General features: G+C 44.0%; 1 protein-coding gene across 2 annotated transcripts in view; it reads right to left on the reverse strand.

Moving 5' to 3' along the window:
• The window catches only part of lrp4 (low density lipoprotein receptor-related protein 4), a 112,956-nt gene that overhangs the window by 16,227 nt on the left and 84,471 nt on the right, over positions 1-12,258 (reverse strand). For both annotated transcript variants that reach the window (XM_041936756.1, XM_041936671.1), the window contains exons 12-16: positions 11,842-12,072; positions 10,790-10,946; positions 10,012-10,229; positions 4,057-4,233; positions 339-464 (exon numbers count right to left, since the gene is read on the reverse strand). In XM_041936756.1, coding sequence (XP_041792690.1) covers positions 339-464; positions 4,057-4,233; positions 10,012-10,229; positions 10,790-10,946; positions 11,842-12,072 — 909 coding nt within the window. The remainder of the gene's footprint in view (positions 1-338; positions 465-4,056; positions 4,234-10,011; positions 10,230-10,789; positions 10,947-11,841; positions 12,073-12,258) is intronic.

Consider the following 12,258-nt stretch of genomic DNA (forward strand, 5'->3'; position numbering starts at 1 on the left):
TGAAATTTCACTGCAGTGGATGTCTAGTAATCCTCTGCATGCACAATTATTCAGTCATCTCTTAAACTACTGCTGAGGTTTATATTATTCATGAGCCACAGACAGTACAGATAGAGACCAAAGATGATAGTTATAAAGTAAAAAAAAATGTTTTGTTAATAATTTGCACAAACGTGGCTTTGGGTATCTTGTAGGAAACCACTTTAAAAAACTAATTAAATAGTCTCAATGCATTCGATGATTGTAAAAAGTGGCTAAAATAGTCACATTAATAAATAAACATCGTACATCCACTCATACATGACACATATTTCAGCTGCAGGTGTTGAGGGACTCACCGTCAGCACAGTTGTAGTGGTCCACCTTCTTGAAGCCGGTGGGACAGGCGCAGGTGTAGGTCTTGTTGCTGGGGAGACACAAGTGGCTGCAGCCTCCATTGTTGCTGCCACAGCGGTTCCTGCCACCTGCAGGAGAGACAGAGAATAACAGCTCAGTATATGATAGTTTCAACACATTCCCACAGTGTCAGAGAAAGAACGAAGTCTTCCTGCCAGAGAGCCTTTCTAACACTTGGCTGATTTTGTAAAAATGGCTGCAGTTTGGTTACGTTCTGCATGAATCCTGGTCTCCTGGGTGAAAGTCGGGTCTGTCTGAGCCATCCATCCAACCCGCCTTCCTCCATCTGTGGACTTCCTTGCTCTTTACACTACATCACCGTGCTCTGAGCGTCTAATATTGCCGCTGGCGGGTTTGCAGTGGAGTTAGATGAACGCCTGAAGCATCTCATACAGACGCTAAAGGGTACGTTGTGTGTCTGTATGAGAGGCTGAGGGGTGTGCCAAAGAAGCACAACTTGTGGATTCCTGTTTGCGTATGAATTACACAAACAAGGCCGAACGTGTTGAAAAGTGAGCTTTCGAGATGTTGGCAGGAAGTTTTCTCCTTCTGGACAGAGCGAGGTTATCTGTTTCGGTGTGCTAAGCTTAACATGTTCACTTTGTCAGTATTCATTCAATGTCAGGGACAATGCACATTGATCAACACTGTGAACGTGCAGGCTCATGTTCAACGGCTGTCCCCTTGGCCAGATGTGTAATTAGCCATCAGAACCACAATAAAACAGAAAACAATTAACTGGACAAGGAATCTGTTTGATGGCCAGTGTGTTTGCTTTTTAATCAAGCTAAGATTCTATACTTAACAGTAAGAGTCATCATATCGTATTTCTAATGAAAGGATGTTCCAAAACCCTGGAGCTCATATTATATAAATGTCTGGTCGGAAGATGTTTTCCTCCTCGGGACAAATACGTCCCCTCTTATTCTTGATCTGGTTAATCTCTCGCCAACTTTTTTCTGAAATATGAATGAAGCAAACGGAAGATGTGCTAATCCATTAAGAATTTTATTTAATAAAGAAGCACTGTGTCATTCAGCACGATTTCCCAGCGAGGGAGATCATATCTATGAAGTGTGTTCCAGTGATGGCTTTTAGGTTTATTATCCAGGACCTGCAGAGCATGGAAATAAATCTACGCAGCTTCAGGGGTCTCTGCAGGTGTTTTCAAATAAATACGAAACTGTTTAGGTTGAATTTGAGTTTTTCCAATAACTTGCTTTTTTGAAGCAGAGTCGAGTCTAAGATGATAAAGATGTAAAGGATATTTTCCATTATCTGTGTAAATTTAACAGCAGCTTATTCATGACTTAGTCTTGTGTTCCTGTGACAGTCACAGCATGAGTTCAGCTCTGTTCCACTCACACATGAACTATCTCACCAAAACAAAAAGGACCAGTGCCTGACCTCCCTCTGCCGACACAGAGGCAGCTCAAACGTTCATATTAACCCGCACTGTTACAGCATTTTATCAGCATGATAACCAAAACTTTCTCTTGGCCAGAACTCAAGTTCAACATGCTTTGTTAGCAAAGAACACAAGTCTTTGATGTCATGCTGATAAAATACCTCAACTGGCCAGTTCACCACAGGGTCTAACACTGGTGCAGCGGATCACTCCATCATCTCTGGGTTTGTAGTTTTCAAGAAGGATCCGGTTTTCCTCGTCAGTCCTAAATCAGCTCACGTCCACCCTCAACCTACGCTGACTTTCTGCTTGATGTGTTGTTCAGCATTTTGTTCGCCTGCCTGCTGCATGACAACATTTTCTCCTGCTTCAGGCTGCACATCTTGTTGTTTTCAAAAATGCCTCCTTTGTTCTCACCCAGAATTCACTTCAGGAAAAGCCAACCAATCACAGATTGGAAGGGATGTGGGGCGAACCACACAGCCATGTAAGGAGCCTCTGATCTGCATGGATGGACTTTTGCCTTCAACTCAGGCTGAAATTATGTACAGTTTAATATCTCTTACAAACTGCCCTTTGTCCATTTACTGTACAGGATGCAGTGGTGGAATGTAACTAAGTACATTTACTCAAGTACTGTACATAAACTGTACTTGAGTAGTCTAAATTTATGCAACTCTGAACTTTGAACATTTCAGAGTGAAACACACCTTTTTACTCCACTACATTTGTAGGACAGCTTTAGTTACTACTTACTTTGCAGATTATGACTTTTCATACCCTTCACGTCCAGTGAAGTATCTCCAGTATCTCCAAATATAAATTTTTCCAGCAAACCGAAGGATTAAGTGTTCCCTGAAGGGCTGAGAAAAAATTCTCCTCCTTCTTCAGCAAAATAAAATGTTTAAAAAGCCTCTTGAATCAGCTGGAAGATGCAGCGTCACAAAGCTAGAAACATGGCCGTTTTTCAGAGCTCAAGGAAAGTCGGCTTTTTAGAGATTTGTGGTTCTCACAGGTCAGCGACGCTGATAACTTTTTACTGCATAATGAGTACTTAAGTAAAAGTGTATGAGCAAAATTTACTTAAAGTTCTAAATTATCTTATTATTTGCATTACTTTATTAAAATCTAAAAAGGCCAAATATAACATCATCAGTGCGGACTTCTGCCATTTCTTGCTGCTGTTTGTCAAGATCAACACACTGAACTCCTCCATTGTCATGTCGCTGTTTGTCCTCATTCAAGTCGCTGTTTCGTGACCTCGCTGTCGTCTGACAACAATGACAGAAGCAAATACAGTGATCCCTCGCTATAACGCGGTTTACTTTTCACGGTTTCGCTACTTCACGGATTTGCATCGTGCATTGTGTTCTGCATTCTGATTGGCTAAAAAGTCACTCCGCTTCTTCTCTACCTGTGCATCAATAACGTTGCAGTTTAATATGTACACGTACGTAAAACAGCTTGCCAAATTTACATTACGTACGTGCAAATTCTCCTGCAATTTCGAGTTTTGCCTATCACTATGTTCTTCTCCCGAACAAACATGCCTGCACTGCAGGCTTCAAAAGAAGAAAACACTGCAGAGCGGAGTCAGGATGCAGCGGCTCAGTCTGAAGAGCAGTGAAATACACCTGAGTCACTATTTGTCCGACTGTACTTTCTATTTTTTTCAAAATCATTTTTAATTTTCTCCCGTTTAATCCAATTACTCGGGTCGCGGTGGGCGGTGCTAATCTCCGCAATTTGAAGCCTTCTGTTCACATCGATGATTAAAATTATTATTTGACAGTACAGTACAGAAGGTATTTGTTGAAAAAAACGTTTCTAAAGTACTTTTATTTGTGAAACAAATGCTTGAGCCTGTAAAATGGTTTGTTCTTTCTTTTCAATGTCTAATAGAGTATTTAATTGTATAATACTTGTAAAAAAAAATAAAGGTTTCTACTTCACGGATTTTGCCTATCACGGGTTCTTTTTGGAACGTAACCCCCGTGAAAAATAAGGGTATACTGTACAGCGTGTTCTTAACAACAACACAGCTTAAAATACACGGAACAGCGTGTTCTGTGATGAATCAGGCCTCAGCGACCTTACAGCTGCACCTGACACTCCTTTAGCTCTCATCTGTCCCCTGATTCTCCCACAGGGGGTATCGGCTGCTCTCACTCCAAATGTTTACCAGTTACAAGGACATTTCAGGGATATTTCACAAACCTCAAAGCTCACGTTCGACATGGCTGTGTACCGACCTGCGGGCTGCCTCTGGGGGTGCAGGGTGTGGATGTCCATGGGGAAGTGCAGCTTGTTGCGAATAATCTCCTGGTTCTTGCCTGTGAATTTATTGGCGCTGTTGATGCTCTTGGTGTGCCAGTCAGTCCAGTAGAGGCTGTCCTCAAACACCGTGATGGCAAACGGGTGCGGCAGGCCTACAGAGAGAAGGTCAGAGATTTTAGAAAGGCAGAGAGACACTTGATGAGGCGCGGGATGACACCGGCAACAACGTTTTTCATGACAGCAATGAGCAGAAACATCATGATTCTGTGAAGCTCACATGGATGTTTGAATCCAAACACAAAAAAATGGAGAGATCAAACGTGCTTGGCTTGTTCCAGCAACGCTCTCTAAACATCCTCCCATTCAGCACTGCGGGCTTGGCTCATGTCATATCGTCCCCATTTAGAGCTGCTTTCAATTACTCTGTCTCTCATCGGCCTGCAGCCGGTTAAGTTGAGACCAGAGCGGCCAAAAGCAGAGACGCTCCATCGGTTTCCTTATTTAATGTGATTTTTCCGTCCAGAATCTGAAAGCGAGATTGAAAACAGGCCTTAAACCGGGTCAGACTGATACTGGACTGGCATCAGCCAGTTCTCGTCTTGGTCAGCAATGAAATTTTATTCACTTTGTTGATTTGGATCATTTAAATGGCTGATTTTAATGTGACGGACAGTGATATTACTAGATTAGGTTTAATTGGAGAGTTTTACTGTCTGTTGATGGTCTGCATGCTCTTTTTTGAGCTAAACAAGTGAAATACACTAAACATTTATGATTTTTTTTTATTGGTCTTGTTGTCTTAAAACTTTTCATATCTTTGAAAGAAAAAGTCTCTGTGTAATGTTTAGCTCGTATAGCGTTGTCTGACAGCCACCACCCACTTCAAACCAGAGAGAAGACACAGAGAAAACAGAAATGTAAGAACCCTTCATGTAAAATAACCATTTGTTGTTCTAACTTGGACTGATAATAATGTGCTCATATAAAAGCCTGTCTCTTACAGTAAGAGGCAGTAATTTAACAAGCTGGCTACATTGGAAATTTGCATCAAGGATTCGAGTCTGCGGCTACTTTTGTCTTGCAAATTGTTGACTTGTGCTGAAAACTGTCGGTCTCAGCGTTCACCGCCCACATCACGGGAGCCGTGGCCTAAATACTAACACGTGTAACGGGGAACTCCTCGCAGATTTGTCTCCACTGGGAACATCTGTTCGGGGGGACTCCTCCACACTCGTGCAAATTAGCGTCCTCTTCCTCTCTCCAGCTTAATCCTCCGCCGCTGAAGTAGCCGCACAACCGGTCGGATGGGAGCGCCAAATGGATGGAAAAAGTGATTTCTGCTGCTCCGCAGAGCCGTGGCGGCGGTGGTGGTGGTGTGGCGAGCGTGCTGGCGCAGGGCTTTTAAAAACAGCGCTGCTCGTTTAATGACAGTGTTTTACAGCACAGCATAAATGTCAAGTGGTAAATGGCTAAAACTGGAGAGAGACCAGAATAATAATGAGCCACAAGGATCAGAGGGATTGCGTGTGTGTGTGAGTGTAAGCTCAATTAGACTAAAGTTTTAGGTTTTTAATCAATTTTTACGTTTTAACGAGCAACAAACTGTTTGTTTAATGCCCACATGGCCCAGATTGATGAAAATATGTTAGTGTAGATGAACAAAGAGCGTATTTTACTTCAGTTTGCCTCCAAAGATGTGCAGGCACAATGACAACAGTGCAGTTTGTCCAGCAGAGAGCATTGAGGTGAATGTTACGATGCTTCAGGAAGTTGTGGAGGACGTGGGAAACATTATTCAGGCTGGCTGTTAGTCCTGTTTGTATTTTCATCAGAAGTGATCTCCTCTTTCAGGGTACTGAGCCATAGGTAAGAGGGGGGCACATAGAAGTGGCTGCATACATTATACCTACACTGACAGCCTGCATGTTTAAATGTGGCTTTTGATAAGCATCATGTCACAGATTATTTACGTTTATTGGCGTCTTCGAGAGTTGTAGGTACATAGATTTGAGTTTTATGTACTCTTAATGTGTATTTCATCTAGATTTGTGCAATGTTGTATTTCCTGTGTACTTGAACCTGGAAGACATTTCCCACGTGCACTTGCATGGCAAAGCACAGATGCACCCTCATTATAAGCCCTTGTGTAAAGACTATGCAGTGACTGAAAACTAAAACTCAAGAATCAGTCGAAAACGAGACGTTTTCCCTCGTCCCTCCTCCTCAGACAGGGTCCAGGTGTGTGTGAGGTGATACTGGCTGGATGTGTGTGTGTGTTTTCCGATCTTATCCTAACATGAGGGAGGTAACAGCGCGCCCTCCTCCCCCCTCCGAGTCGTCGGCAGCTACGAGGCGCCCGGGTTTGATACGGTCACCTTCTTTCTTGTCGTCTCCGCGCCCCCAGCCCACCCCTCCTGCTCCTCTTTTTCCGGGACAGCTGGAGGGAGCAGCTGCAGGCCGACAGGGCTTCAAACGTCCCACCCAGCCTTCACAGTAATGTCCCCTTTAATCTACATGTGGCACCTCCCGGTCCTTTCACGCCTCGCCTGAACCTGTCACACTCTCTATCTCCAGGTCATCGGCAACACAACGTCGCCTCCAGCTGGACAGAACGCTGCTCGGCTTATAGTGTGGACTGAAATACGGGGGAAGTTTAGGGATTTTTCCCTCTTTGAGCTCTTTAAGATAAGCCTTTTATGCTGTTGCAACACAGCAAACCAAGGAAAACTATTGTGAGGCTAGTTTAAGGTTTCAATTTGCAATATTAAAGCAGAGCGGATCAAAGGATACGCAGATAAATAATGGATAAAATTAAACATGAAGACTCAAAAGCAGCCTGGTCAGACCTGTGAATAAGACATCAATAGAGGAGGGGAGGTAACTGGCACAGAAGTAAATAATTCAGACTGAGAAGCATCCACAAGCTTTACAGTTAACATTTGTTGAAAACATAAATGGGAAAATGCTTGAGGAAGTACAGAAGGAATTATTCATATTACAAACACATAATGCACACAAATTTTTATAAAACTGTCTGTGTTTAGAGACACATAATCAATCAAGGCAAAGTTTAGACCAGCGGTTCCTTAAGTGGTGCTGCAAGATTTCAAATATTGTCGATTAATGTGCATTTTTAATAACATTTCACCACATCACAAAAACTATGATGATGTTTTCCATGGTTTATCACACTGAACAATACTTTGCTAACTGCTTAACTGGCAGGTTTTGGCTGCAGTATTTTCCAAACTCAACTTAACATGGCTGATAAGCATCTGTGTGCAAAGATAAGCGTGTTATATTGGGGGATGGGTCTCAGGATGGCATGGCACCATGTTTCCTTTGAAGGGAGAAAGTTCAACTCCTAGTGGTAGTATCAGACGATGATCCTCAGAGAATGAATCATGACTGTGGTGACTTAGGACAAATGTATTGCTCGTATATGTAACTACCAAAACATATGGGTAGATTGGCATGAAATTTAGTGCATTCATGCTCTCCAGAGGAAGAACCATTTGCACGCTGGACATGAGTTCTCCTTGAACGTGACCCTCAGGGAATATTATTGGCTCTGCACATGTGAAATTTCAATCTAGTTGGTCAAGTTTCAATTCGTCTCTCCACAGGATGACCACTTTATATTCTAATGACCACACTGCCTAGTACACATATTACAGTGCTAGGCAATACCTGAAATATAAGACATTATGATAAGACATGTGAACTGAGCTGTTGTCCACAAGGGGGCACTGTTTTATTAGTCTATTGTCATTATGTACCACAGGGCTGACTGTCCGGTGTATCGTCATGCAGCAGTCAGATCACTGCAGCGTACAACATGTGTCCTCGGGCAGATGTAGTCTATGATCACGGCCACACACGTGCACATGCCTGCAGATATACAAACATGCATGAGCGCACACACACACACACACACACACACACACACACACACACACACACACACACACACAGCCCCGTCTCTTCCTGTCCCCCACCTCAAGCTGCACAGGTGTGCAGACTGGATAGCGGTGTTATCCGTAACACCCATCTGCTGTCCAGCTCCAGTGACAGAGGAACTGGCACACATCCAGCTAGCTCTCTCTGTCCCACACACACACACACACACACGCACGTGCACGCACACGCACACACACGCACGCACACGCACACGCACACACACAGAAGACTATAGGTGTAGGGAGATAGACACTCGTTAACATTCCTGAGCACAGCAGCTCTGAAAGTAAGTATGCGCATGCACACACACACACACTCACACATACAGACACACATACAGACACACACACACACTCGTCCCATTTGTCCTGTGTGTTGTCTGAGCAAACAGAGGCTGTGGAGGAAGGACAGGGCCAATTACAGCCTTTTATCCTGAGAGCACACATCATTAAGGAGAGCTCGCACACGCACACACGCACACACGCACACACAATCAAACATTTCCCTGCCCCTCTCTCTTTTCACACTCTTAAACACTCTTGTTCGTCACTGATGTGCCTCCACTCATTTTTTCACTTCATCATTAAAAAGACTTTCTGCTCTCTAAGCTGAAACGTGTCCTCACGCTTCACAATTTCTAATAACGTCATTACTCCAAAACTCATCCTCCACACGGCCTTTTTGTGGCCGCTGTAAACTGATTTCTTGACACTGAAAACACTCGTTTATGATTTGGAGTCAATGTCTCTTAGTTTCACAGTCATTTGCATTCATTTGAATAACTGACTGCTGCCAAACTGCCTTGAAGTGTTTCTTGCTCAATTAAATTGTCACACTAATCCGCAGTGATGAGGGTGACGCAGCGGAAAACAACACAACGTATCAGGCCAAAACTTGAGAAACAAATCTGACCGCAACATGAAGTCTCAAAAGCAGGCCAGAGTGTGTGTTTGTGACAGATCACAACACTGCCTGCTTAAATCTGGAAATGCCAGATCCCCAGTTTTAGTGCACATGCACAAGCTCAGGCTTCACTGTAGGAACCAACAACATAAACAGAGGCATGCACAGCTTTATGTTGTCATTTATGGCCTTCAGTGTGTGTGTGTGTGTGTGTGTGTGTGTGTGTGTGTGTGCATTTCAGCAGTAGGCACACATGCATACGCTCTTTAATGGAAATATGTCGTTGATTAACTCCACATGATATCATAAAGTAGCATCAGGATAAAACCTCTATACGCCTGTGTGTGTTTCTTTGTGCGTGTGTGAGGTAATTAATGGGAATCTGAACTACAGCCAGATCTCTGCATACCACATCGCTTCTGCTCACTGAGAGCTTTCAATAAAAGAGCGCCAGCAACTTCTGGATACTCGACTAACAAAGCTTCACGTTTACAGGACCATCAAAACATTATCAATAAGGAAACGTCCTGATCTGCAGCGTAATCCAGCCTGGTGCTGGTCAAAGGCAGCCAATGAAACTGGCATCACAACTTAAAATGCTTGAACACATCCTGGTAATTATCTGAACATTTTGTGCATGTGGGAGAATGATCTGCGTGTTTTGTGTAAGCTTTAAACCAAAACACCAGAAATACAGTGACGTATGTTCACATTCTATCAATTCCAATTATACTTATTGATTCCTGGCATTTACCGCCTTCGTGTCTTGAAGATCTGGGTCGGCATAAACAAAGAGATATTCTGTGATTCGTCATTGTTTCCTCTTACATATCTCAACCAAGTGCAGAATTATCTGTTAACAATCAGAAGAATTTGATACAGATTTCGCTTCCTTTCCGCTTGGACCTGCGATGAAATCTGCAGTTAAGCTTCTGTAGATGCAAAGATTTCTGCAGCTTCCTCTTAACTTTAATTGGTCTTTGTTTAAAACGTTTTGGTGCGGTTTGTGAACTGGCTCTTGATACCAAACTGCAGCCAGAGAAGACAGCTAACAGGCGGGAGTTTACCGTGGCTGATGACGGCCTTGCGGTTGCGTCCGTCCAGGTCGGCCCTCTCGATGACATGGTGCTTGGCGTCCACCCAGTACATGCGGCGCCCGGCGTAGTCAATGGTGAGGCCATTGGGCCAGAATAGATGTGTGTCTGCGATGACCCGCCGGTTGGAGCCGTCCATGTTGGCGTACTCGATGCGAGGTGTGTTGCCCCAGTCTGTCCAGTAGATCTTCCTGAGAAGGAAAGCGGGACAGCCATGGTTAGTTAGTTTGTCACTCCTGCTGGAGTGAAGCTGTTCCAGCAGCGTCGACTAAAGTCAAGAGGTAAACAGATCGTTGTCAGGACTGAAGACACGCCAGATGCCTGGTATAACAAAATGTCTCCTCTGTCCTCGACGTTCATGTCCTTCTCATCATCGCTCATCTGCTCTGACCGGCCTCGGAGGACAGAGCTACTTTTTTTTTTTGATATTTTTCAATTATCCCATGCAAATGAGCTACCTAATAAGCTGAATGAGTTTTCTAGCTTAACATTTCTCTGGGGCTTCATCCGAAACTCTCTCCTGCCACTGCGGCATGTGAAACTGAGGATGAAAACACACTTTCATGAAATACTTGTTCCACACAGATGCTCGCCCGTGGGCACTGCTGTGCTGCCAAACTTTAATCCCTCCTCTGCCGCTACACTACAACTGGGACACATCCAGAGGGGATATATATAGTATATATGAGTGTGTGTAAACCTGAAACCATCTGTAGTGAATTAAACCGTTTCTGTGTGTTTGGACTCGTACCCCTCTATCGGGTGCAATGCGATGGCTCGGGGCTTCTCCATGTTCTGCCACAGCAGCACCTTGCGGTGCGTCCCATCCAGGTTGGCCACCTCGATGCGGGACGTCCCGGAGTCTGTCCAGTACAACTTGTCATGGATCCAGTCTATGGCCAGTCCACCTAAAGGGGAGAAAAATCAGTTTCAATTAGTCTGAATATGAACCCGTTTTATAGTGAACCATGTTACGCCATCATGTTTTCATTTCTCAGTGTGTTTCTGCTTATTGTTTGTTTACTCTTTTTTTACTTACTTTTTACTCTTTCTTACCTGGGCTCTCTCCAAAGGTAACAAAATGGCCTACTAGCAGTGCTACAGCTCACTAATTAAAATGTTAAAGCTTTAATCTGGCAAAAACTGAAGTGTAAAAACTAAAAAGCTGTGGTTTTGCAGGGGGTTACGTGCCGGACTAGTTATTGACAGGGCATAGTGACTCTCCTGGTTGCCTGGTAACCTCACAGTGAAGATTGGACCCTGGGAAACCTGTGTTCGTGAGATTGATCATCTTGTCACTTTTAGAAAGAAACCAAATAAATGTATTTCTCACAATGTTGAACTAAAACTGTTTCACTGAATCGAACTGAGAGAGAGACAGAGAGAAAGATGGGAAGAGCAAGTAAAAGGAAGAAAACAGATAAAATGTTAAGAAAAAATAAGCAGCAAGGACTCAGAGTGAAATACTGAAGACAAAAACACGGAGAAGGAGGGTGAAGCAGGCTAAAAGGAAAAGAGAGCACAGGAACAAGAAACTGTGAGGCTGGGAGAAAGAAAGAAGCAAGAGAAGGAAAGAAAAACATAAGGTGACTGAAAATAAGAGAAAGAGGAGGCAAAAAAAAGACGGGTTTGAACAGTATTGATGTCATACTGCTGAACTCATATGAACGAGGTGATGGATGAAGTGAGGGAGAGCAGAAGTGCAGCTGAACAGAAAGCAGCAGACTTGAATAAATTGGATAAAAGATAAATGAGCCTGTTGCCCCGCATTTGAACCTGCATCTTATTGGCTGCCCCACCCACCTGGGCTCTCCAGACCGGTGGAGACAACCTCCTCCACGTTAGAGCCGTTGAGGTTGGCTTTCATGATGCGGTCCAGCGTCACGTCGGACCAGAAGACCAGCTCGCGGCTGTGGTGGAAGTCCAGGGCGATGGCGTTCTCCAGGTTGTTGAGCAGCAGGGTGTACTCGGAGCGATGCGGCAAAACCTGACGGATGTCGATGCGATTGGCAAACAGCAGCACTGGCTCGGGACCTAAAGGAGGAGGGAAGGCAGACAGGGATGGAGATGATGTGAATTAAAGTGGAAAGCAAAACACTGAGAGGCCAAGCGGGAAGTCAAAGTTGGACAGAATAGTAGAGAGAGACAAAAAAGTTTGAGTTAGGAGCGATGGTCACTTTTAATAACAGCGAGCATTAATCTCACTGGAGGCGAAGGTCT

This window comes from Chelmon rostratus, chromosome 1 (genome assembly GCF_017976325.1).
Source record: "Chelmon rostratus isolate fCheRos1 chromosome 1, fCheRos1.pri, whole genome shotgun sequence".
Taxonomy (NCBI): domain Eukaryota; kingdom Metazoa; phylum Chordata; class Actinopteri; order Chaetodontiformes; family Chaetodontidae; genus Chelmon; species Chelmon rostratus.